The 27623-nt window shown below is 40.0% G+C and overlaps 1 protein-coding gene across 9 annotated transcripts in view; it reads right to left on the reverse strand.

Annotated features, from left to right (window-relative positions):
• Positions 1-27623, reverse strand: part of LOC148146771 (ELKS/Rab6-interacting/CAST family member 1-like) — a 922009-nt gene that overhangs the window by 531083 nt on the left and 363303 nt on the right. For all 9 annotated transcript variants that reach the window (XM_087997334.1, XM_087997331.1, XM_087997333.1 and 6 more), the window contains one exon: positions 19341-19501. In XM_087997334.1, the coding sequence (XP_087853460.1) occupies positions 19341-19501 (161 nt within the window). The remainder of the gene's footprint in view (positions 1-19340; positions 19502-27623) is intronic.

Consider the following 27623-nt stretch of genomic DNA (forward strand, 5'->3'; position numbering starts at 1 on the left):
GGAGGTTTTTAAACCAAAAAGGAGAGGCTGGATTGGCTGGGACTGTTTTCACTGGAGTGTAGGAAGTTGAGTGGTAACCTGATAGCAATTTATAAATTCCTCAGGGGCATGGCTAAGTTGAATAGCAAGTGTCTTTTCCATGGCGTAGGGGAATTCAAAACAAGAGGCCATATTTTTAAGCTAAGAAAAGTTTTAAAAAGGACATGAGGGGCAACGTTTTTATAGACAGTGGTTTGTGTGTGGAATGAACTATCAGAGGAAGTTTTGGATGCACAAACAGTTAAAACATTTAAAATGTATTTGGATATTCACAGGAATAGGAAAGGTTTGTAGTGATATATGCAGGCAAGTGGGACAAGTTTAGATTAGGAACATGGTTGACATGGACGAGTTGTACAAGGCTAATTTTTGTAGCTACACAGCAGGTTATACCAATGATGTATCAATGATTTTAAAAATAAAGTCAAAGTACTGCAGATGCTGGAAATCTAAAACAAACATAAAGCATGCTGGAGAAAGTCAACAGTCCTGACATTAACTGTGGAGAGAGAAACAGAATACATATGCCTACTAGCTTTCAACTCTGCTGTCTAAGGGAAAAGACCCTTCCTATTCACCTTTCTGGTACAGTCTGTGCAGTACCTAAAGCTATCATTTGACTGCATTGAAACTGATCAGTGTACACACCATTGTATTATGGCACCTTTGTAGCTCACTTCAGTTTATATTTTGGATGATTTCTCATATGTCATATGTGCTCTTCAGAAGACTGTGGAAAAGTCCAATGTGTAAACTGGAAATACAGGAAAATGTTTTAGTGAGAAAGGAGCGTGTGCAATTTCAAGATATTTTCTCTTGGTGGGAGAGTTCCCTTGTACATACAGAATTAATCCTATAAGAAGCAATACATTTTCTGCACAATCGATGGTTCCACATTGCAATATTTTAATGGGCAAGTTGGCCATTTTATATCTTAATATCTTATTTCAATTTAGTTTGCTCAAACAAATTATAGAATAATCCAATGATTTCAGCCTTGAAGGAAGCCATTCAATCTGATGTGCCATGCCAGCTGTTTGCAAGAGTGAGTAAGCTATTCCCACTCCTCTGTCCTTTTCCCCTCGCCTTGCAAATTTAAAGGTATATAAACTTAATATTTTACTTCATTTTGCTAAGTAGACTGTATTAATTAAATGGCTCTAAGTTTAGAAGTTATTCTGTTTTTCCTATTGGGTTGAGTAACATTGCTTATCAATGCCCAACAATCGAAACCTCAACCTGACCAGATTCCTACTTGTGCCATGACACTATCTTGAACTCTTCTCACCTAAACTTTATCAATTCCCAATTAAAATGCCTTTGAAAACCTATTTTTACCAAGTGGACTCAACAGTTCCACTACTGACCGAGTTGGTTGAGTCCAGAAAGACACAGTTGTTAGACTGGGTCTGCAGTAGCAGGTGAAGAAAATAACAAGAGAGGTAGCCAGACTTGACTGACTGTTATAAATCTACCAGATGCATTGATTCATGACAATATCTGTAGCAGTGAGCACCCCATGGTCCGTGTGAAGAGAAAGTTCTATTTCCACTTTGAGGATATCCTTCACTATGATATGTAGCACTATCAGATATAATTAAAAATGTTGTTAAAATAAATTATTTATTGTATTCTATTCTTGACTTATTTTTACTGTTATCTATAAAACTCCCAGTTTCATCCTTGCCAGTATTCCTCACTCTGATACAATCTTTCTCTTTTTGATAAAAAAGATGCCTGTCATTCTAACAATCAATCATTGCATAATTCTAGAAGTACTTTTCAGATGTGTACACATGTTTAATAATTCACTAATTATCCCTTGCATTGATTCTATTGCTGAAATGCAAATATCACGGCAACTAATTTCTCTTTCCAGTTCTAATTCCTTTTGAAGTTAGTTCAGTTTAAGTCCAGACAAATTTAATTTTAGTGTCTGTGTTAACTGTTTGTGACAACAACCTAGCACTTGGATCAAGGGTAGCATTTTTGACTTGTAAACAGTGTATTCAAAATGTGCCCAGACACTAGCATTACGGCTTATACCCGAAACATAGATTCTCCTGCTCCTTGGATGCTGCCTGACCTGTTGTGGTTTTCCAGCACCACACTCTCAACAAGAACTCGTAATTAAAGTTGACAATTCCATACTGCTCTTACAGAATGCTGATCTAAGGGACATGTTGTCTTTCAAATAAAATGCAAAAGTGAGGCCTTTTGTGCACTATCAGATGGATCAAAAAGATTCTGTCGCTTTAACGCAGAAAAACAGGGTGACCTTGCCAGCATTTATTCCTTGAAAAATGCACTTATTTCTGCCTCAATCATTCCTTGCAGCAAAGTATTCCATATGCCAGTTGTATGAATAAATAATTTCCTCCTCCCCCTCTTCAGTATCTTCATGACAATTTAAAATTGTGACCTCTTGCCTTTGATTCTCCAACAAGAAAAAAGGAGGATTTCCATATTCACTCCACTGAAACCCTTCAAACATTTTTAAAAAAAATCAATTGTACCTTCTTTAGACTTTTTATTCCGTGGAAATTGTCTTGGTGTCTCAAACCTCTCAAGTTAATTTCCCACCTCTATATTATTCTGAATCCAGGCTGTATCATTTCCATGATTTTCGTGAGTTTTTTACAATGAGATACTCAATACTTCACTGAGTACTTTAACAATGAGGTAATCAATTGTCTAAATTTATTACTTTTATACTTTATTCATAATTTACAAAAAAATGCGATGTGTTAATGTTTGGTTTTATCTACTTGCATATGCCCTTTGATGGAATTATTACTTGAATCCTTAAATATTGCTCTTCCATATTATTTCCTTCTCAACAGCCAACATTGCAGGACTGCTTCTTTAAGGGTTGGGCGTGCTAACAAGCCAGGACAACAGCACATGCTAACAGGACCAAGATGATATCACATGACTATCAGCCGTAAGCATACCGAACTGAGGATGATCACTAAGTTTCTCTGTACTAAGTTACATGGCTATTAAATTATCCAATTTACATTTTTAAGTAGATTGAAGCTATGCTACTGACCGACTAGTGTTAGAGTGGTATTCTATGTTAAAAAAACACAAGAATTTGATAACCTAGCATATGATAACCAAGAATATGATATTCTCTTTGTAGCTCAAATCCTCCAACCCTAGCAACGTCCTTGCAAATCTTTTCTGGACCCTTTCAAGTATCATGACATTCCTTTGATAGGAGCGAGACCAGAATTGCACACGACATTCCAAAAGTGGCCGAAGCAATGTCCTGTACAATCGCAACATGACCTCCCCTACTCCTATATTGAGTTAAGAAATTTTTCCTCACCTCAGTCTTCAATAATCAACCCTTATTCTAAGAATATAACTCCATTGTCCATATTGTGTAGTCCGAACAAACATTTTCTCAGACTCAATACTGTCAAGTCCCTCAAGAACCTTTTCTGCTTCATTGAGATCACTACAAATTCTTCAAATCTCCAGGGAATATAGGTCTAGTCTACACACATTCTCCTCAAATGGCAATCCTCCCATTTCAGAAACTAGCCTAGTGAACTTATGTAGTATTTTGTCTAAGGCAAGTACATCCCTCTTTAAGTAAGGACACCAAAACTGCATGCAGTGTTCCAGGTGCAGCCTCACTATAATTGTAGTAAGACTTCTTTACTCTTAAGCTTCAATCCCTTTCTAACAAAAGCCAATGTATAACTTGCATTCCTTCTTGCTTGTTGTGCCAGCATATCAACCTTCTGTGATGCATGCAGAATATCATGCACGTCTATCTGAATGCAAACATTTCCTTGTCTCTCAGCATTCAGACATTTTTCTTACCAAATAACTTGATACTTCACTACATTGTATTCCATCTGCCATGTTCATGCCTATTCACCGAATTAGTCTATATACTCTGCAGCTTTTTTGCACATTCTTCCCTGCTTACTTCCCAAACAACTTTGTTTTGTCAATAAACTTGAATTCAGACACACATCTAATTTCCAATTATTATTTGTAGTACCCTGCTAGTTAGTTTGCAAAGCTGGAAATGATCCATTTATTATTATACTCTGTGTTTCTACCCAACAATCAATACCCCAATATGACAGTGTTAAATGTTTTGATTTGAAAATCTCAAAAACATGATATCCACTGGCTTTCCCTTTTCCTCCTAATAGTTGCATCCTCAAAAAACTCAATAGATTTTTCAAATGTGATTTTCCTTTCAGACACGTCTTCTAAATCGTTTGGCACAAGGCTGGGTACAGTTTGGCAATGGTCAGTGCACTTATGGGGAGTAAACTATATACTCAATGGGTTTTGCATAAATATGATGAGTTTTTTTTTAAGTAAATTATATTCTGCAATTAAGTTTCCTTATGATAACATTAATTTACAGATAATTGCTTGGTACAATATTGCTAAAAGAATGTAAAAAATCAAGACGTTTTCAACTTGCATTCATCAGAACTGGGATGCAAGAAACTAGACTTTGAAAGGGAACACAAACTTATACAGCATGGGAATAGTAACGATAATTTCTAAGTTTTCAATATTTATGGATAAGGCTGAGAGGTTTCCTCTGCGTGCTCCGGTTTCCTCCTACAGTCCAAAAATGTGCAGGTTAGGTGAACTGGCCATGCTAAATTGCCCATAGTGCTAGGTGCATTAGTCAGAGGGAAATGGGTCAGGGTGGGTGTGGACTGGTTGGGCTGAAGGGCCTGTTTCCGCACTGAAGGGAATCTAATCTAAAGAGGGCCAAAAGGGGCTATGAAAAGTCCCTAGCCAGGTTAAGGAGAATCTCAAGGCATTTGATACATATTTTAGGTGCAATAATAAGGTAGCTAGGGAAAGACTAGGCCCAATGAAGGATAACGGAGGTAGGTTATATATGGAGCCAGAGGAAACAGCTGAAATCTTTAATAAATACTTTATAATGGCATTCACTAAAGATAAAGGGACATGAGGGATGGTGAGGTTAGAGAAAGATGAATACTCTTAGGCAGATCAATATAATGAAGGTGTGCCTTGAAATATATTAAGGTAAACAGGTCCCCAGGGCCAGATGGGATCTATCTTAACATACTGTGGGAAGCAAGAAAGGAAACAGCTGGGGCCTGCACAGAAATTTATGCATTCTCTTTGGCCTCAGGCGAGCTTCCAGAAGATTGGAAAATGGCCATTATGTTCCCTTGTTTAAGGGAAACGGAGATAATCCAGGAATTATAGGCCAGTAACCCTGATGTCAGTAGTGGGGAAGCTGTTGGAGAAGATTCTGAGAATCAGGATTTATTCACATTTGAAAGTGAATAGACTTGTTAGTTATAGGCAGCATGGGTTTGTACAGCGAAAGTCATGTCTCACCAACTTGATTGAGATTTTTGAAGAGGTGACAAGAATGATCAATGAGCAAAGGGCGGTGCATGTCTATATGAATGGTTATTTGATAAAGTACTTCATGGCAGGCTGGTACAAAAGATAGTTTCATGGGATCTGGGGTGTGCTGGCGAGATGGATACAGAATGGGCTTAGTCATAGAACTGGAGGTGCCGGTGTTACCGGAGTGGACAAAATTAAAAATCACACAACACCAGGTTATAGTCCAACAGTTTATTTGGAAGCACTTGCTTTTGGAGCACTGCTTCATCATCAGGTAGCTGTGGGACAGGACATCCTGTCCTGTTTTGGAGTGTAGGTCAATAACTAGTGCTGGGATCTTTGTTGTTCGTAATACAGGTCATTTCTGCTATAATGCACATTTCATTAACGCTAATTTACTATAACACAATTGACGAATTGGGAAAACTGTTTCTAAAATGCAAACGCTTAAAGCCTGTATTGATTATAATGCGATCCCGGCCCCATTAGTTTAAATGGTGCGGCTATTGCGCAATTTTCTTACAAAACGGAGTTGCATGAAAACTGAAGTACCACATTATAGCAGAACCGATTATATAAGTAAATGCTCTGGAGGAAAATGTAGGTGAACAGATTATTAATTTTACAGATGACACCAAAATTAGCAGAGTTACAGATTGTCAAAGGATACAGTGGGATATAGATAGATTGCAGATTTGGGCAGAGAAATGTCAGATGGAGTTTAATCCAGAGAAATCCAATGCGATGCATTTTGGAAGATCAGATTCAGGTGCGAATTATACAATAAATGGCATAACCTTAAGGAGCATTGACATACAGTGGGATCTGGGTGTACATGTCCACAGATCACTGAAAGTAACAACACTGGTGGATATGGTGATTAAGAAAGCATACATCATGTTTGTCTTCATCGTCTGTGGCATTGAATACAAAAGCTGGCAAGTTATGTTGCAGCTGTATAGAACTTCAGTTCGGCCATATTTGGAATTTGCATGCAGTTCTGGTCGCCACACAACTGGAAGGAAATGGATGCTTTGGAGAGTGTTTACAGACAGGGGCCAGGATGTTGCCTGGTCTGGAGGGTTCTAGTTATGAGGAGAGCTTGGATAAACTCAGATTATTTTCACTGGAAAGACAGGGCTGAGGGGTGACCTGATAGGAGTTTATAAAATTATGACAGGCATAGATAGGTTGGATAGTCAGAGGCTTCTTCCAAGGGTGGAAAGGTCAATTGCAACAGGGCATAGGTTCAAGGTATTAGGAAGAAAGCTTAGGGGATATGTATGGGGAAAAGTTTTCACACAGAGGGTGGGTGCCTGAACACACTGGTAGTGGAGGTGGTGGAAGCAGGCACATGAACAACATTTAAGGCGCATCTTGATTGACACGTGAATGGGATCGATACGGTCTATGGGCAATAAATAAGTAGCTGATCTAAATAAGGACTAGGAATTGGTGCAGGCTTGGTGGGCCAAAGGGTCTGTTCCTGTGCTGTATTGTATTGTACTGATATATGTGCTAAGTTAACCATTCATGTAGTAGACTGAACACCTTTTTGACTTAACAACAGCATCTTGTTTGGACAGTTAATCACTCGTGTATATTCCAAGTAGTAAAAGCTCACTTCAACTTTTGCTCTATTTTTTGAGACACCTTCCACTTCCAGGGTAATCAAAGGCAAACTAGTCACTTTTAATTGGCCATGAACTCTTGCTTGAATTTGCATGATATACAGTGAATGATGATCTGATCATTTAGCTATTATCACACTGGATAGTTTTGATAATCCCAACTTGGCATCAAAGCTGGTCATTTTTTTCTTGCGGATTCCTACAATTCCATATGCTACAAGATAAAATCATGAGGGGCATGGATAGGGTAAATAGACAAGGTCTTTTCCCCAAGGGTGCACAGTCCAAAACTAGTGGGCATAGTTTTACAGTGAGAGTGGAAAGATTTAAAAGGGATCTAATGGACAACTTTTTCATGCAGAGGGTGGTGCGTGTATGGAACGAGCTGCCAGAGGAAGTAGTGGAGGTTGGTACAATTACAACATTTAAAAGGCATCTGGATAGGTATTTGAATAGGAAGGGTTTAGAGGGATCTGACAAGTGCTGGCAAATGGGACTAGATTTATTTAGGATATCTGGTCAGCATGAATCAGTTGAACCGTAGGGTCTGTTACTGTGCTGGACATCTTTACGACACAATGAACCGTTTTCACAATTTTGTGAATAAAGCACTAGCCATCTGCTTACATAGAAGCTTGATGCCTATGTGGGTTTTACTCTCATGAGTGCAAGACAAATAGCGTTGACTTATTGACATAACTTACAGGAATAGAAATATTTGCAGGAATATTTGACCCTTTTCTAGAATTCTATAAATGTTAGCATCCTCCGCAGGGATGTATTTTCTCCACACTTCAAGTGATAACTCGGAGATTCAGGGCTTATTAATATGAAGCAATTCAAACAGGAATATCACCATTACAATGATTCTTCAATTATCTGAACACTTCCTGCTTTTTTAAAATATAATCTGGTCAAGCTTGAAAGGTCTGATGCTTCAACAACTATTTTGAAATTTTCCAAATTTTATTCTCTGTTTCAAAGGTTTGAGAATGGAGTGCATTGGGTTGAACTCTGAAAAAGTGAGCTGGCTACATGGAAACTGTTTTGTATGAATTGTTGCTTGTTATTTCATGGAAAGATGGTGAATAACCCCAAGTATCTCCAAGCAGTTATTTCAGAAGTGTTTTGAATATGATGAATAATGTACACAGTGAAATAGAAACACTCAAAGAAAATAATAGAATGTATGTAAAATGTAAAATAATTGGATGCTAACTGACAAAACTGCATATAAATTATTCAAATCCTAATTTTTCAATTTGACCTATAGTTTTGAACTACTGCAAACAAGTTTCAGAGGTAGGTGTGTTCCTAAGGTTTCCCAGCTTTAACCTCAGGGACAGTTAACTGTAGCGAGCCAGTGCTGCAACATTAAGATCATTTTCTTCTCAAAGACACATTAAACCAAGGTATCATCTATATCTTAAAATGAACAAATTCCTTGGCATGCATCAAAGGGCAATATCTTTTTGAATTCTCTCCAGTATTTACCGCTCAACAAATCCTACCCAAACAGGTGATCAGTCATGCACAAAGTGAACAAATTCCTGTCTATGATTTTCAACATATCAAATGATCACATTGCAACAAAAAAAAAATCACTGTTTCGGAAGCAGTGTAAACATTCTGAGGATGTGAATAAAATATTGATGAAAATTAATCACAATCTAAAAAGTAACCTTCAGCTCAAACTTTATTTAAGTATTTTGCACAAGACCAATCACGTCAATTTGTGAAAAATACATTGCACAATGAAAGAAAACCTGACATGCTTGCATAGCAGATTTTCTTGTACATTCATGTTTCTGCAAACCATTCCTGTGCCTTGTCCAATCTTTTATTTTATCAAGTCCAAAGATAAGTAATATAGAGTAAGAGAACTGGGATCAGCTGAAACAAAATACCATTTGCTAAGTTCACAGTTGTGCAGCCAAAGGAAGATGATAAGGACATGTATTTCCTTCTGTTGAGGATGGGAAGGTAGGGGCCAAGACGTGTCCACTGAAACTGCTCTTGCAATTTACTTATTTGTTTGAATTAAGTCAAAACAGTTGAGAAACAGTGGTCCAATTTCTATAGCCACTGCACAGCATAGGGCAATTCAACCATCCGGATGAAAAGAAAGTTTGGGGGTGGTGTACAGAATGTAAACATGACGGATAAAGTCCAGGGGGAAACGTAGAATAATAGAATCGACATCAGAAGCATAATGTAATGTTGATGTCAGAGTCACATCATTAAGTTGTGGGACCTGAAAGGGAACAGAAGCTGTAAAGCCATGAGACTTTAGTAAACCTGGATGAACTGGGCTGAAGGGTTTGTGTCCATGCTATATGACTGCATAATTCTAAGAGGTCATAGAGATGTACAGCATGGAAACAGACCCTTCTGTCCAATCTGTCCATGCCAACCAGATATCCCAACCCAATATCATCTCACCTACCAGCACCCGGCCCATATCCCTGCAAACCCTTCCTATTCATATACACATCCAAATGCCTCTTAAATGTTGCAATTGTACCAGCCTCCACCACTTCCTCTGGCAGCTCATTCCATACACGTACCACCCTTTGCGTGAAAGAGTTGCCCCTTAGGTCTCTCTTATATCTTTCCCCTCTCACCCTAAACCTATTCCCTTTAGTTCTGGACTCCCTGATCCCAGGAAAAAGACTTTGCCTATTTATCCTATCCGTGCCCCTCATAATTTTGTAAACCTCTATGAGGTCACCCCTCAGCCTCCGAAGCTCCAGGGAAAACAGCCTCAGCGTGTTCAGCCTCTCCCTATAGCTCAAATCCTCGAACCCTGGCAACATCCTTGAAAGGGTTCCGAAAAGATTTACAAGTTTCACAACATCTTTCTGATACGAAGGAGACCAGAATTGCACACAATATTCCAACAGTGGCCCAACCAATGTCCTGTACAGCCGCAACATGATCTCCCAACTCCTGTATTCAATACTCTGACCAATAAAAGAAATCATACCAAATGCCTTCTTCACTATCCGAACTACCTGCAGCTCCACTTTCAAGGAGCTATGAACCTGCACTCCAAGGTCTCTTTGTTCAGCAACACTACCTAGAGGTGTTTACTGGAAATAAATATTTCTTACAGGAAGTACCACGGACTTAAGCAACAGTTTTGGGAGATGGAGATATGATAGATCTCAAACATGTAACAAAACAGTCAAAACATTTAAAAATCTTATTTGTTCCAAATGGGGAGCAGAAGGACAAATGGCCATGACTGTCTACATTTTCTAATGAGAAGACCATTACAATTTTAACATCTGCACTAAATATTTTATCAGGTTTATGCCAGAAACACTTTCTAAGTAGAACATGAGTGCCATATGGTAAAGACAGATTCATAAAACAGCATTATCTAGTGATCTAGACAATGAAACTACAATGAAACCTTTCCAATCTAGATACTATGACCTTAGATGCATTTCTTCCATCTTCCACAAGATGGACAAATAAAACATCCAGTGGGACAAAACTAACTGTAAACCAACAAGCTGGTTTATTTTGCATGCAATTCGTGAACAAATCAAATCCAATTTACAACAACTTTAAAATATTTCAGGAGTTGAGGGGGTTGGCCTATGAGGAGAGACTGAGAAGACGTGATTATATTCATTGGAATTTAGAAGAATGAGGGAGTTCTTATACAAACATATAAAATTATGAAGGAAATATCTAAGATAGAAGTTTGTGGGCGGCACAGTGGTTAGCACTGCTGCCTCACAGTGCCAGAGATCCAGGTTCAATTCCCACCTCAGGCAACTGTCTGTGTGGAGTTTGCACATTCTCCCAGTGTCTGTGAGGGTTTACTCCGGGTGCTCCGGTTTCCTCCCACAGTCCAAAAATGAGCAGGTTAGGTGAATTGGCCATGCTAAATTGCCCGTAGTGTTAGGTGAAGGGGTAAACGTAGGGGAATGGGTCTGGGTGGGTCGTGCTTCAGCGGGTCGGTGTGGACTTGTTGGGCCGAAGGGCCTGTTTCCATACTGTAAGCAATCTAATCTAGAGAGGTTATTTCCACTGATGGGTGAAACTAGTCTCAAAATTAGGGGGAAACAGATTCAGGACTGAATTGAGAAGGAACTTATTCACCCAGAAGGTTGTGAATCTGTGGAATTCCATGCCCAGTGATGTAGTTGAGGCTTCCTCATTGAATGGTTCTAAAGTGAAGATAGATAATTTTTTGAACAGTAAAAGAATAAAGGGTTATGGTGAGACGGCGGGTAAGTGGAGCTGAGGCTAACAAAAGATCAGCTACAACCTTATTGAATGGCAGACTGGGTTCAAAGGGCCAGATAGCCTACTTCTGCTCCTGGTTCTTGAGTTTTTATAATAATTCTTGGAAGTATTCAAGTTCATAGAAAGATGTTGGAGAGTACACTTGACTCACTGTGCCAGGACCTTCTGAACAACAACTATTCTGGACATGGCTGAGACCACCTGACAACTATGACAAGCTTACTTGTGTCAGTGTAACATTGTCAGGAAACAAGGAAGTAATCTGAGTTGGTATCTCGGTTGAAGGGGGTAAATTGCAAAAAGACAGGTCAGAGCAATACAAGGTAGGGTCGGAATGAGTGAACATTATGACAGTGAGAGAAGAGCCAAGAGGTGGAGTCTGGTCGAATCATGTCCTCAGGTGCATGTCTCTCAGTGTGCAGTGCCGCTGCAACAGCATCGCAATGTTAGTTGCCAGTGCAGCACTGAAGTGTAGAAGTGTCCTGTAAATGGACCAAGAGTGCTTTGAGGGTTTTAGAGACTGGCACATGTTGGGTGCCAATGTACATGGACACAGGGTGCATCTGGTAGATGTCCATGGAACATGGAGGTCCTTCAGAGCAGAGACAAGCTGAGTTTGCCTGATTCTCACTCTGGTTTCCATGTCAAGTTTTCTAGATGTCTAGCTTGCATGGTGAGTTTGGTAAAATAGACAGCTGAATATTAATTAGCATAGCTGTCAATAAAGTATCCAACAAGCAATAATCCCCCTTAATTGACAGTTTGTTGTTGCCTAGTGAGGAACAGCAGCTAAAGGCAATGTCATGATTGCTGGAGTGACCAAAATCAGGAAACTCAAGCTATACCTAGAGAAACACAGGTATTATGGAAAATGGTGGTGTTAGAGGACATTTTTTTTAATGAGATATGAGTGACACGGGCAAAGTCAGCATTTGTTGCCCATCCCCAATTGCCCTGGGTGGTGATCCACTGCAATCCATTTTGCGTAGGCATACCCACAGATGTGTTTGGAAACAAGATCTGGATTTTTGACCTGACAATAGGGAAGGAACAACATTAATAGCTCCAAGTTAGGATGGTGTGTGACTTGAAGGAAACTTGCAGATCATGGTGTTCATATGTGTTTGCTACTCTTGTCCTTGGGTGATAGTCAACATGGATTTGAAGTTGTTATTGAAGAAGGCTTTTTGTTGCATTGAAGCTTGGTGGAAAAGGTGCTCTCAAGTGGGATCCTTTGTTTTGGGTGGGATTGAACTTCTCAAATGTTGCTGCAATTGCACTCATCCAAATAACTGCAGAATATTCCATCACACTCTTACAGTACTTTGTAGATGATGCCAATGCTTTAGGGACTCCAAAGGGGAATTACTGCAGGACTTCCAAGTCATGGGCCTGTTCTATAGCCATTGTGTGTGTGTTTATGTGGCTGGTCCAGTAGAGAGTTGTCCATGATTCCTATTAACTTCAAATGGGTTGAGAACCCTTGATATCACAGGCAGTCCCTTCCACCTCACCTTTTGAATTTAGCTTTGTGCTCATGTTCAGACCAACACTGTAATAAGGAGACATGTGGTCCTGTCAGAACACAAACTAAGCACCAGTGTTTTTACTTATGAGCATTTTACCTGATACTAGTTTGGGAAAGAAAGTGACAGTGGAGTCTGACGACAAATCTCTTTAAAGCACCTTCCTGAATCTACTAAAGTGCCTGCAAAAAAAACTCACTTCATGTGCTGAGACGCCATCTGGACATACTTTACAGCCAAGGCAAATAGATTTATATTGTTGGTATGCTTTCAAGAGCAACATACCCTACAAAGAAAGCTGAGAAGGTCAAGGCAAAATGCAAAATCTTCAGGACTCAACATGAAGCAACTGGTTGACATGCTCTGGTAGTCATCAATCCAGCAGAGACACCAAATCCGAAAGATCTTGCTCAGGTGAAGCAAACTAAAACGAGATGTGACTTTCCAAGTACTGCACAAAGTAATGATGAAAGGATGGCCTAAAAGCATCAAGGACACTGCGAGGACACAGCGTGGGTTGGTACCTGGGATTTTGATGTTGTGGCTATTACGGAGACATGGGTAGAACAGGGACAGGATTGGCTGTTGCAGGTTCCAGGGTTTAAATGTTTTAGTAGGGTCAGAGGTGGGGGTAAAAGAGGGGGAGGTGTGGCATTGCTTGTCAAAGATAGTATTACAGTGGTGGAAAGGACGATGGATGAGGACTTGCCATCTGAGGTAGTTTGGGCTGAGGTTAGGAATAGGAAAGGTGAGCTCACCCTGTTAGGAGTTTTTTACAGGCCTCCTAATAGTCCTAGAGACGTAGAAGAAAGGATTGCGAGGATGATTCAGGAGAAGAGTGAAAGAAATAGGGTGGTTGTTATGGGGGACTTTAACTTTCCAGATATTGACTGGGAAAGCTATAGCTCGAGTTCGTTAGATTGGTCGGTGTTTGTCCAATGTGTGCAGGAGAGTTTCCTCAAGCCAACAAGAGGTGAGGCCATACTGGATTTGGTTCTGGGTAACAAACTAGGCCAGGTGTTAGAATTGGAGGTAGGTGAGCACTTTGGGGACAGTGACCACAATTCGGTGACTTTTACTCTAGTGATGGAGAGGGATAAGTGTGCACTGTAGAGCAAGAGTTATAGCTGGGGGCAGGGAAATTATGATGCGGTGAGGCATGACTTAGGATGCGTGGCTTGGAAAAGTAGGCTTCAAGGGAAGGGCGCAATTGATATGTGGAGCTTGTTCAAGGAGCAACTATTGAGTGTCCTTGATAGGTATGTATCTGTCAGGCAGGGAGGAAAGGGTCGTGTGAGGGAGCCGTGGTTTAATAAGGAATTGGAATGCCTTGTTAAAGGGAAGAGGGCGGCCTATGTAAAGATGAGGCGTGAAGGTTCAATAGGGGTGATTGAGAATTATAAGGTAGCTAGGAAGGATCTGAAGAGAGAGCTAAGAGCAGCAAGGAGGGGACATGAAAAGTCCTTAGTTGGTAGGATTAGGGAAAACCCTAAGGCTTTCTATAGTTATGTCAGGAATAAAAGAATGACTGGGGTAGGAATAGGTCCAGTCAAGGATAGTAGTGGGAAGTTGTGTGTGGAGGCTGAAGAGATTGGGGAGACACTGAATGAATACTTTTCGTCAGTATTCACTCAGGAACAGGACATTGTTGCCGATGTGAATACTGAGTCACAATTAATTAGAATGGATGGCTTTGAGGTATGTAGGGAAGAGGTGTTCGAAATTCTGGAAAGGGTGAAAATAGATAAGTCCCCTGGGCCTGATGGCATTTATCCTAGGATTCTCTGGGAAGCAAGGGAGGAGATTGCAGAGCCATTGGCCCTGATTTTTATGTCTTCATTGTCTACAGGAATAGTGCCAGAAGACTGGAGGATAGCAAATGTGGTTCCCTTGTTCAAAAAGGGGAGTAGGGATAACCCTAGTAACTATAGGCCAGTGAGTCTCACTTCTGTTGTGTGCAAAGCCTTAGAGAGAATTGTCAGGGATATGATTTATGAACATCTGGATAGGAATAATGTGATCAAGGATAGTCAGCATGGTTTTGCGAAGGGCAGGTCGTGCCTCACAAACCTTATTGAATTCTTTGAGAAGGTGACTAAGGAGGTGGACGAGGGTAAAGCGGTAGATGTGGTGTATATGGATTTTAGTAAGGAGTTTGAGAAGGTAGGCTACTGCAAAACATACGGAGGTACGGCATTGAGGGGGAGTTGGAGGTTTGGATTAGGAATTGGCTGGCTGGAAGAATACAGAGGGTAGTAGTTGATGGTAAAGGTTCATCTTGGAGTGCAGTTACTAGCGGTGATCCGCAAGGATCTGTTTTGGGACCTTTGCTGTTTGCCATTTTTATAAATGACCTGGAGGAGGGGCTAGAAGGTTGGGTGAGCAAGTTTGCGGATGATACAAAAGTCGGTGGAGTTGTTGACAGTGAGGAAGATGTGGCAGGTTACAGCGGGATATAATAAGCTGCAGAGCTGGGCAGAAAGGTGGCAAATGGAGTTCAATGTAGGTAAGTGTGAAGTGATTCACTTTGGTAAGAGTAACAAGAAGATGGGGTACTGGGCTAATGGTCGGATACTTGGTAGTGTGGATGAGCAGAGGGATCTTGGTGTCATGTACACAGATCTCTGAAAGTTGCCACCCAGGTAAATAGTGCTGTGAAGAAGGCATATGGCGTACTGGTTTTTATTGGTAGAGGAAATGAGTTCCGGAGTCCTGAGGTCATGTTGCAGTTCTATAAGATTCTGGTGCGGCCGCATCTGGAGTACTGTGCGCAGTTTTGGTCGCCATACGAAAGGATGGATGTGGAGGCACTGGAACGGGTGCAGAGGAGGTTTACTAGGATGTTGCCTGGTACAGTAGGAAGATCGTAGGAGGAAAGGCTGAGGCACTTGGGGCTGTTTTCATCGGAGAAAAGAAGGTTTAGGGGTGACGTGATAGAGGTGTACAAGATGATTAGGGGGTTTAGATAGGGTTGACCATGAGAACCTTTTTCCACGTATGGAGTCAGCTATTATGAGGGGGCATAGCTTTAAATTAAGGGGTGGTAGGTATAGGACAGATGCTAGGGGTAGATTTTTTACTCAGCGAGTCGTGAGTTCATGGAATGCCCTGCCAGTAGCAGTGGTGGACTCTTCCTCTTTATGGGCATTTAAACGGGCATTGGATAGGCATATGGAGGATAGTGGGCTAGTGTAGGTTAGGTGGGCATGGATCAGTGCAACATCGAGAGCCAAAGGGCCAAATACTGCGCTGTATTTTTCTCAGTTCTAAGTTCTAACTGTTCTAACAACATGTTAAGCATACAAAAATCAAGTGATAGCTCAAGATGGCAGCATGTTTAAAGAAATCAGTAAAACAAAGAATTGAATCTAATCTGAGGAAAGCAAGAGTAGTATTTTTCTGATTAAATAGGAGTCATGAGATTCAGGATCACATCAGTTAGTGCTGTGCCTGTAACAGATATCAAGTAGAGCAAGCTGGAGCTGCTTATGACTCATAACACTGCAGACAGGTCTGGAGCTGATCCCTTCGCTCTTGTAGGGATCAATTATCTTGTCACCATCATCTATACTTTTACTCAAGCTGTTCAAAGATGTTATTAAAACATCCCTGTAACATTATTCAATGTGTGACTAAATAATACTCCTGGTTTGACTGTTAGGGGATTGCTGTGTATCACTTTTGAATTGATTCACGAACAGAAATTTAGAAAACGCAACACAGCCTTTTCAGAACTAGACAGAATGCAAGAAGTTCAAATTGTGTCTGCATTTATGATTGTAACATTTCATTAATGAGCTTCTGCTCTTTCCTTTCAAATGGACTCAAATTTAACAGCTTTATAGGCCTTGGAGTGCAGAGGATAGGGGTAGGTTCACGAATTTGTATCTGCAACTAAGATTCAGTTTTAAACCATATTAAACCTGGTGTTATGTGATTTTTAACTTTGTCAACCCCAGTCCAACACCAGCACCTCCACATTTTAAAGAAGACAGAGCTACAGTTACTGATGAAAAAAAAATCAGCGGTGTGATGTCAATAATATATTGAATCTTGGGGAAATTGGATTCTCGACAGTTTCTTAAGAAAACTCCCAGATAGCTCCTCCCACAAGGCAAAATACAACTACAGAGATTTAAAACACGTGTTGTTTTTCACCTCGTATGTGGGAGAATTGGCAGAATCTTGGAACAAGCCTCCAATACAAGTAAGATCAAAAAATGTAACCCAAAACACTACTTTGTTAAATAAGCTGAACATTAAATTTCTCCTCCCAAAAAACAAAATTCAGATGCTAACATTTTGCAATGATGTTATTTCAATCATTAGGTGATAGATTATTGGCTGCTATAGTTAGTGTTAGCTTCAGAAAAGTATGGTTCAGTTCATGTCATCGATCAATTACTATTTCCTTTGGCTTAGAGTCAATAAAGGCTGAGTCAAACAATACAATTTTGTCAAAATTTGACATCATGATTATTTACTGCGGAGATTACTAAATAATTTAGTTTACTATATGAAATACGATCACATTTGCAAAACCTCTTTGTATCCCTCCCATGATTTCAACAGCATTACTGTATAATTAGAGCAAAGATAACAACATCCTTTATCAGCGGTCTATCCTTCTACAAACAATAAATCCTATTTTTGCATTTTTCTGGATTTTCATGGATTCCAATGACAACAGTGCAATTACGCCTGCACAGTACCACAGCCTTATACTACAAATGAAAATAATTGGCACCAATGAAATATATTTTCAATTTGTATAATTCTGTACTGTTTCTTGACATGGTCCTTTCAAAGTTAATTATATTGATCTTATTGGATCAATAATACAGATATACCTTGTACATTGATGTGTCATTGTTTGGGGAACGCAACATATCTGTGCAAGAAATAGCAGATCTTGTTCACTAATATCAGGTCAGCAGATTTGTAAACTATTCTCGTCTCCCAGGTGCTGGTGTTTGGAAGAGAGAAGGGCACAGCAACTGGAATGTCAGGTTTTCACATGCAGTCTAGGTATCTAATCGGATTTGACAGTTTTATTCTGAATAAGTAATGGGCACAGATAGTTTGTTAAAGTTGGCACTAAGCGCTAGAACGTTTTTTTAAACAGAAACTTCACCATTAGTATGTCTTCTCATGAAATTATTTGAGCTGCAGAAATGCTCAGCAGATACAGTCGTACTATTCGGAGGCCCTATGATTTAGTTGATTGTCAGTAGGGTTCTTTCATGCCCTGTTAATAACAGCAAGGTGTGGGGCCTTTTAACGAGGTGAGAAGATTCAGGATGGAACCCATCTTCAATAATTAAATTCTTTCCAGAAAATCAAGTACATTATGTTTGGAGAACGTGGATTCAGGTGCCTGCCTTTTTGGCCCATGCCCTTGCCACAGTCTTATATCATCAACAGAGTCTCATTAAATGAAGGTTAAAAATATGAAACTGAACTTCTTCAAAACGGAAACACAATTCTTTCTGATACACATGCTCTAGAATATGTTAGTTCTAAATAACATAAAAATCAGCAATTCTGTTAACAAGTATAATTTACCATCATTCTTTCTACTTCTTCTCAACTTCAGTCTATAGCAAAGCACAAGTGTGACAGAAATGTACAATCTATATTATAAATTGGTTGCTGTACTTGACCAGTTTTATAGAACGTAGAGTCAGCAAAGTCTGGAGAAATCACACAACAAACAACATATCAATCACAAAATTAAGAACATACCAATTACTGAGAAAAATATTTTCTTCGCAGGTAGAGTCACAGAAGCAGAACATGCATGCAAAACCTCTCTGATAACTTGCTTTTATAAACAATAGAATATATTACTTCCATTTATCATTCTCTTGCTATTCCAGCATGCATTGAAGAACACAGATCTTAAAGGTGTTTGTTCAAGCAGCCATTAAATAGAATGTCAGTACAAACATGGCGCTTTCTCAGATAAAACTCACCAAACCTTTTGTTGGTATAGATCTATCTGCGCTGATTCCTAATCAAGAGAGCTACTCTTCTGTGAATGTGTACGACAAAGAAGTCATGCAATGAACTAGTCCTTCCAGGGAAACATTAATTCCCTCTCAACATTTACCTGTTGCCACAGCCAAAAATTACCAATTTAAGAAGTTTGGGTGTGAATCTATGCCCTATCATGCAATATTGTTGAAATGCAGACTAACACCTCATAATCCGTATTACAGCTACTTACAACTGCTTTGAAGTGGAAAAGAAATGAAAAGTGATATAGGAAAGCAAACACAAACAACCAAGTGGGGGTGGGGCGGTGGGGGGGGGGGGGAGAGAGAGAGAGAGAGAGAGAGAGAGAGAGAGAGAGAGAGAGAGAGAGAGAGAGAGAGAGAGAGAGAGAGAGAGAGAGAGAGAGAGAGCACGAGAGACAGAGCGTGCGAGTAAGAGAGCAAGAGAGAGAGAGAAGAGATTCTATTTCATAAATACAATACTGAATTGTAAAGATTGCCCTTACTTCATTTCAAGCACTTCCTCTAGGTGTTTCCTCCTCTCAGCACGCAGGTTACTGAGGTGGGCTTCCTTTTCTGCAAGGGACTGCTGGGTAGAGGATAGCTTGGCATTCATCAGCTCCAGTTCTAGTTTTACTTTTTCCATAGCTGCCATTAACTCTTGAACCTACAAAACCAAATATTTCATGTATATTTAAATACAGTAAAGTTTAACATTGCTTTTAAACAAATATTGCTTTGAAGGTAACTTAACATCTTACTGGACCATTTACAGTACTAATATAAGAGATGATATTGTCATCATACAAATATAAAACCTTCTGCAAGTCTTCACAAAGGCTTAATTTGTAAATGAAAACATGATATATTGTTCAGCTTTGCAGACAACAACTGCTTTACGTTTAATCCCTAAAATGCAAATTCCTCTAAAATATAATAATGGATGACAAAGTCTAGCATACATGTATCAAATAAAAAATTCAATTTGAGTTCTCACTCCTGATCATTATATCATTTATTGTTTAGAGAACATGGGAGTGGATATCGGGTGAAAATAGGATTATGACTATTGCATTTGCTTACACTAATTGTCAAGATATACACTTAAAATAAGGAAATGGATTCAAGAGTTGGCCTTTTATAAGGCCACTTTAAAAAGATAAATGTAGGAAGGATGTTCTTGAAGACTAGGAAGTAGTCATATGGCATAGTCATTGAACACTGCAATGAGGAGAAATTTCTTCACCTGGAGAGTGTTGAGCCTGTGAAATTCTCTGTCACAGAAAGGAGTTAAAGCCAAAACATCAATTGTTTTCAAAAAGCAGTGAGACAAAGTTCGTAGGGCTAAAACGATCAAATAGTATGGGGAGAAAGTGGGAACAGAATAAGGAGGTGTAATGATGAATAATCATCAGTTATAAAAGTGGATGGCGAAGCAGGCTTGAAAGGCCAAATAGACTACTCCTGCTCCTATTTTCTACGTTTCTGCACACTGATTATTCAGCTTTTCAACATGTATTCCAGTTTCAATTGTCAAGTCATCTTTGGACTCAAAACATTTATTCTGTTTCTCTCTCTGCACAGATGCTGCCAGACTTGCTGGATTTCTCCAGCATTTTCTGTTTTTGTTTCAAATTTCCAGCAACGACAGTATTTTGCTTTTATTTTAACATACGGACATTTCACATGAAAATGATTTTTTTTCATCCGCTGCGCATCCAAAAATTTATTTTTTGCGTAATGTATGCATTCACCTTTGTACAATCTACACAAAGATTAGTTGATCCATCCAGTTTGGATTACTATTGGTAAACTCCAGCTGCTTTGATTAGTTTAAATCAAGTGGTCTTCTAGCATGCGCTGAATCTCAGATTTCACTTTAGTTTGCTTTTCTGGGCACAACTGATAAGGTTGTTTTATTTTTCCTACCTCTTCTATTGACTAATTTATTTTAGTCAGATGGACAGATTATTTCAGACTTCCCCAATAGTTTCATAACATCCTCCCATTTTCCTCTCTTTAAACATAAAAAAGACTATGTCTAACTATCCCAGTGTTTCTGTGCCTGAATTGTAGGAGATTCCCTCTGAAATTCATCTACCTCTCCCTCTACTTTACTCACATTATTTCCAACAACTTCCATTACTCTTACCACCTGACACACTTGTCCTTCTATTTCCACTTCCCTGTGATAATACCTTTTTAGGACCGGGGGTTTCTGTCCTTGTTGCAATTGCAGGAATGAGGTTCAAGGGACCATATGGCCTCCTTCTTCAAAGACTGGATTTTCCCTTCCCATGTGGTTGATAATGCCCTTCAGCGCATCTCATCCATTTCCTGCACCTCTGCCCTTGAACCCCACTCCTCCAATCACAACAAGGACAGCATCCTTCTGGACCTCACCTTCCACCCCACCAATCTCCAGATACACCGCATCATTCTCTGTCATTTCTGCCACTTACAAACAAACCCCACCACCACAGATATATTTCCCTCTCCATTCCTAACTGCATTTCGGAGAGACCATTCCCTCCGCGACTCAGTTATCAGGTCCACACCCCCCACCAACCCATCCTCTCCAGCCATCGCAAGAAGTGCAAAATTTGTGCCCACACCTCTCCCCTCACCTCCGTCCAAGGCCACAAAGAATCCTTATAATCCAATAGAAATTTACCTGTACTTCCACACGTCATCTACTGCATCTGTTGCACCCAATGTGGTCTCCTCTACATTGGGGAGACAAGACACCAACTTGCGTATCATTTCACAGAACATCTCTGGGACACACGCACTGATCAGCCCTACCGCCCTGTGGCTGAACATTTTAACAACACTTTGCGAAGGACATGCAGGTCCTGGACATCCGCCATCGTCAAACCTTAACCACCTGATATCTGGAGGAAGAATGCCTCATCTTCTGCCTTGGGACCCTCCAACCACACAGCATCATTGTGGATTTCATTAATTTCCCCATTTCCTCACCCACACCTGTCTCCCAGTCCCAACCTTCCAACTCGGCAACACCCTATTGAACAGTCCTACCTGTCCATCTTTCTTCTCCCCTATCTGCTTCACCCTCCTCTCCAACATATCACTTTCACCCCCACCTTTATCTACCTATCACACCCTCAGCTACCTTCCACCCAGCCCCACCCCCTCCCATTTATCTCTCTGCCCCCTTGGGCCACAAGCCTCATTTCTGCTCAAGGGCTTATGCCTGAAACATCGATTCTCCTGCTCCTCGGATGCTGCCTGATCAGCTGTGTTCTTCCAACAGCACACTCTTCAACTCCTCAAATATCCCTCTGTTTGCAGATGATACACAGTTGAGTTCAATTGTTTCATATCCAAACTGCTATTCATTTCCTGGAAAACTTTAGACATCAAGGTAGAACCCTGATCAAAATGTATCTCAATTGATAGTCGAAAAGGAGTTAAAAAAATAAACTGCTAACTCTTCCACTACTACCCTGGCTGTAATTGCCCTTAAAGGAATAACTCCTGAGAATTGGTTTGTCATATCCATAATTGTGAGGATAGACATGTCATACTTTTATTTTTGGTAACAGTCCTCAAACAATCTACTAACACTCAACTAAATGCTTTTTCAAAAACCAGAATGAATATCAAAGGGGCCGGCTTAATTACACATCGAGTTTTTTCCAACCATCTAGCAAGTATGACATATTTTACAAAACTGCACGACATCTTTACAAAGTCCTGGTCATGCAAAATACCTGTTTTCCATATTCTTACTTGCCCTTGCAAGTGCTACTCTCAATATTTCCCACCATACCTTCTGCATAAAAAGCAATTTTTTCTGAGCTACCATCAGTTCTGAAGGGTCACATGACCCGCAACATCAACTCTGACTTCTCTCAACAGATGCTGCTCCACCTGCTGGGTTTTTCCAGCAATTTCTGTTCTTGTCGTAGTTGACTCTGTTCGGCCACTACATATGACAGTAAAATAACCAGAACTTGCTCCTCAACTGTCTGTCGTTTCAACTTCAACTGAACTTTTCACAATTATAGATAAAGCTATTACTTCCACTCTTGCCAAAATTATTTTGCAAAAGTAAATCAACTTCATCCATAGTTTAACTACCCCAACGACCACGAGTGCAGACAAGTCACATTCCAATAGGACTTTGAAGAAAGAATGAAACGGGCTGTACTCTCCATTCTCCCTTGTACCAACATGTTGGCATTCATTGAACCACTTTGGAGGGAAATCAAAATCCTAAAGGGGTTATTTCCCCTTTAGTTAAAGGCCCTTCACATCTTTCATCTACACTGTGTACTTCTATACTCACAACAGTATTTACCTCTGGCATCTTAGCTGTAGCTAAAACTACAATTTGATCTGTGGCCTTTTCCTTCCAAGATTCAATTTCGACTCATTCTTATGAATTTCAATAATTTCCATGGGTTGTTTCTCACTTTCTAACACTCTGAAAAAGTGTGTCCTACCTTGTTATATTGGAAATATCTCAGGTTCCAATTTTGACAGAAAACAAAAAATGCTGGGAATCACATTGGGTCAAGCAGCATCCACGGAGAGCGAGCAAGCTTACGTTGAGTTGAGATGACTCTTCATTAGAGCTGAATTGCTCCTACTCAGCTTCCAAATTTCACATCCACCTTCGGTACTTTTCTTCCTGATCTGAGAACAAGATCTTAGATCTTCACTCTCTCATTTTCTATCTGGTTTGAATTTATGAGGGTAATAGGAAAAAGCAGCTTTAGTTTTATAGATTTTTGTACTCGATTTCCTTTGAAATACAGACCAACATTCCATTGGCCTTTCTTATGAACAGCTTAATTTATTTGTTAGAGATAATGCAAAAATACTTCAAAATTCAACTGTGGTGTAGCTATCTGCAGTCCTTCTCCATTTAAATAATATTCAGCCCCAGCACTGATCCCTGTTGTACTCCACTCATTACAGGTTGCCCTTGTTAAAGAGCTCCCCTATCCCAACTCTCTGTATTCTATTAGCTAGCTAATCCTCCATCCATGCTAACATGGTACCCCAACATGGGCTTTTTATCATATCATGTGGCACCTTATCAAATGCCTTCTGAAAATCCAAATATATTCCATCCACTATGTCTCTTTTATCACTCCTATCTGTTATAAAGCCATACAACACAGAAACAAACCATTCTGTCCACAGTCCATGCAAATATAATCCCAAACTGAACTGGTCCCACCTGCCTGCTCTGGCCCAAATCCCTCCAAACATTCCCTATTCATGTACTTATCCAAATTCTAATAAATTTGTAAGACATGATTTCCCCTTTGTGAAGCCATGCTGACTCTGCTTCATGATATTATGTATTTCTAAATGCTGTGCTATTACATCCTCTCTTATGGACTATTAACATTTTCATTCATGCAGATATTAAGCCAGCTAGCCTGTTTTTGTATTTCTTTCTCTTTTTACATAAAGGTATTACATTTGCAGTTTTCCATTACTCTTGGATTTCTAGGGAATCTAAGGATTCTGGAAAGATTGTTATCAGTGCACTTACGACATCTGTGGCTTTTCTTTTTGGTTGTTTTTTTTTTGCTTTTAAAACTTGCCCAATCCTCTGGCTTACCACTAATCTTAGAAAACATACAATGTGGCAATTTCGATTTGATACTAACTTTAACCTCCCTGGTGAACCATATTGGATCATTTCCTTCCTACAATGCTTCTTTCTCACTGGGATATATATTTGTCTGAGGAATGAACTATTTTCTTAACTGTCTGCTATTTTTCCTCAACCATCTTTTCTGCTCCCCAGTCCAGTCCAGCCAGCTCTTCCGTCATTACTTTGTTATTATCCTATTTAAGCTTAGCTCAGTTTCTTCAGACCAAAGCTCCTTAGTCTTAAACTGAAAGCTAAATTCTATCATACGATGGTCACAGTTTCCTCAGGAATATTTCAGTTTGGCATCATTTATTAAATCTGCTTCATTACACATCACCAGATCCATGGTTGAATCCACAAAATATTGTTCCAGGAAACTATCCCAACGACACACTATGGATTCTTCCTCATGATTCCTTCAGCCAATCTGACAATTCCAATCTCTACAAAGATTAAAGTCACCCATGATTAATGTACTGTCTTTTTTACATGTCCTCATTAGTTCCTGATTTATTTTCAGCCTGACCGTGTAGTTAAAGATCAGGGGCCTACAGACGTCTCACATTGGAGATTTCTTTCCCTTGTTATTCACAAATATTGATTATACATTATCTGATCTGACATCATTTCTTGCTATCATATTTATTCCATCTTGTCCTAACAATGCTATTCCATCACCCTTTTCTTCCTATTCAGCCTTTCAAAAGTCACATATCACTGAATATTCAGCTACCAGCTTTGATTTCCTGGTAACCTTGTGGTGCACAGACATTGCTCCCCAAACCTTGAATTCCTCACTATCAAATGCCGCCCCTTCTATCGACAATGGGAATTTACCCCTCCAATTCCAGCCTCCACATTACTCTTGACCCACTTTAATTTGCCTATTTGCGGAACAGATCCATGTCAGATGCAATATCACTTGTCCTTCACTCCTCCCGAGAACATCTTGACTCCAAGAACAGCTACGTAAGAATCCTACTCACTGACTACAGTTCAGCCTTCAGCACTATTATCCCCTTGAGACTAATTACTAAACTTAGTGATCTCAGACTAAGCCCCACTCTCTGCAACTTGATCCTTAGCTTTCTCACCCACAGGCCAAAATCAGTGAAGATTGGGAACAATATTTCATCCTCACTAACACAACACTGGAGCCCCCCAGGGGTGGTACTCAGCCTCCTACTGTACTCATTGTATACCCATGACTGCATCGCCAAATATCAGACTAATGTCATTTACAAGTTCGCTGATGACACCACCATAGTCAATCGAATCTCAGATGGTGACGAAACAGACTACAGACGGGAGGTGGAAGACCTGGAAAAATGGTGCACGGAGAACCACCTAGCTCTCAATGCTGGCCACACCAAGGAACTCATTATTGATTTTCGGTGGTATGTTAGTCATGTTCCCCTACACATTAACAGCACAGAAGTGGAATGAGTGGAGAGTGTCAAGTTCCAGGGAGTGGTTATCAACAATAAACTTTCTTGGACTCTTCTTGTGGACGTGCTGGTTACAAAGGGCCCAACAATGTCTCTTCTTCCTCAGGCAGCTGATGAAATTTGGCACGACGGCAAAATCCCTTGCCAACTTTCATAGATGCGCCATCGAGAGTATTCTGTCTGGATGTACCACTACCTGGTATGGCAACTGTACCATTCAAGATCGGAGATGGTTACAGAGAGTGGTGAACTAGGCCCGACTATCACAAAGGCCAACCTCCCATCTATAGAATCCATCTACCAGGCCCGCTGTCAAGGAAAGGCCACCAGCATTCTCAAAGATCCATCCCACACTGGCAATGCTTTTCTACCACCTCTACCATCAGGGAGAAGTCACAGAACCCTGAACACACACACCAGCTAGTTCCAAGATAGTTTCTACCCTACTGTTGTTAGAATACTGAACGGACTCTCAAACACTTAGCATTTATCTGTGTTTTTGTTTTGCCGCTGTTTATCTATTATTTACTTAGATATGCTACTTAACTATGTGATCTGCCTGCATTGCTTGCAAGACAAAGCTTTTCACTGTGCCTTGGCACACGTGAAAACAAATTCAATTCCATTCAACTCAACCATTTTTCTGTAATGGCTATAAGATTAATCCCATTCCATTCTTTTCACACAACCTGCAATGAATTCAGGAATTTATAGATTAAAAATATTCTCTCTCCATTGGTTCTAAAGATCCAAATTGGATCAGTTTAATGAACTTTAACTCAATCCCTAAAGTCAGCACCAAAGAATTATTCATACAAAATGATAATCTCATTTAGGGAGGCTACCAAGATAGCTACTGTGGAGAATGGAAGAATGCACCTCAGAATTTACAGTTTTTCGGAATTGCTGGAAAGAAAAAGGATCTGCTTTCATAAATTGCTTTCCACAACCACCAGATGTCACAATGCATTTTTCAGTGAATGAACAACTGCTTGAAGTGTAGTCAACTCTAATATAGGAAATCCAGCAAACAAAATGTACACTGCAAATTCCCAGAAATAATAATGTGAGAATAACCAAATGACCTGTTGTTTTGCAATGATGATTGAGGGATAAACTTCAGTCAGGATTTAAGACTGATGATGACTTGGTTCCACTCCAGTTTGATGGGCTCTGTGATTTGAAGTGGGTGGTGCATGAAAGATTGTGTAATTGGTTGCCTGGAGGTTCATGTACTTCCTCCAATGTCTCAACTTCACCTCTGCACATTCTTGGTATGTTCAGTGCCTTTCCAGAAGAATTTTCTTTACTTTGGTCAGTCACAAGCCAGAGTCTTGTATGAGTTTAGAGGTGTGTTTAACTTCTTAGAGAATAAAACTAAACTTTTTTCTGCTGTCTTATGAGTGTCTCCCATTGTGACCGATATTTGAGTATAGAAATTATTTTGGGAGTCTAGAATCAGCATATGAATGGCCTAGCCTGTCCAGCAGATTGGTTTTAAGTGATTAGCACCTCAACACTGGGCAAGCTTACTGTTGAATGATGCTGTTGAATTGCCTTGTTCACTGCCGGATTTGGAAGACACTGAAAAGGCACTCCGGGTAGTATTCTCTACTGCTTTGCGGTGAATGATGTAGTTTGTTCAAGTCTCCAATGCAAAGAGGAATTCATGGATACAGCACCTGAACAATTCCTTGCGC

Source organism: Chiloscyllium plagiosum, unplaced genomic scaffold, assembly GCF_037043375.1.
Source record: "Chiloscyllium plagiosum isolate Xiang-an unplaced genomic scaffold, Cpla_swu_hap1 HiC_scaffold_19, whole genome shotgun sequence".
NCBI classification, from domain to species: Eukaryota; Metazoa; Chordata; class Chondrichthyes; order Orectolobiformes; family Hemiscylliidae; genus Chiloscyllium; species Chiloscyllium plagiosum.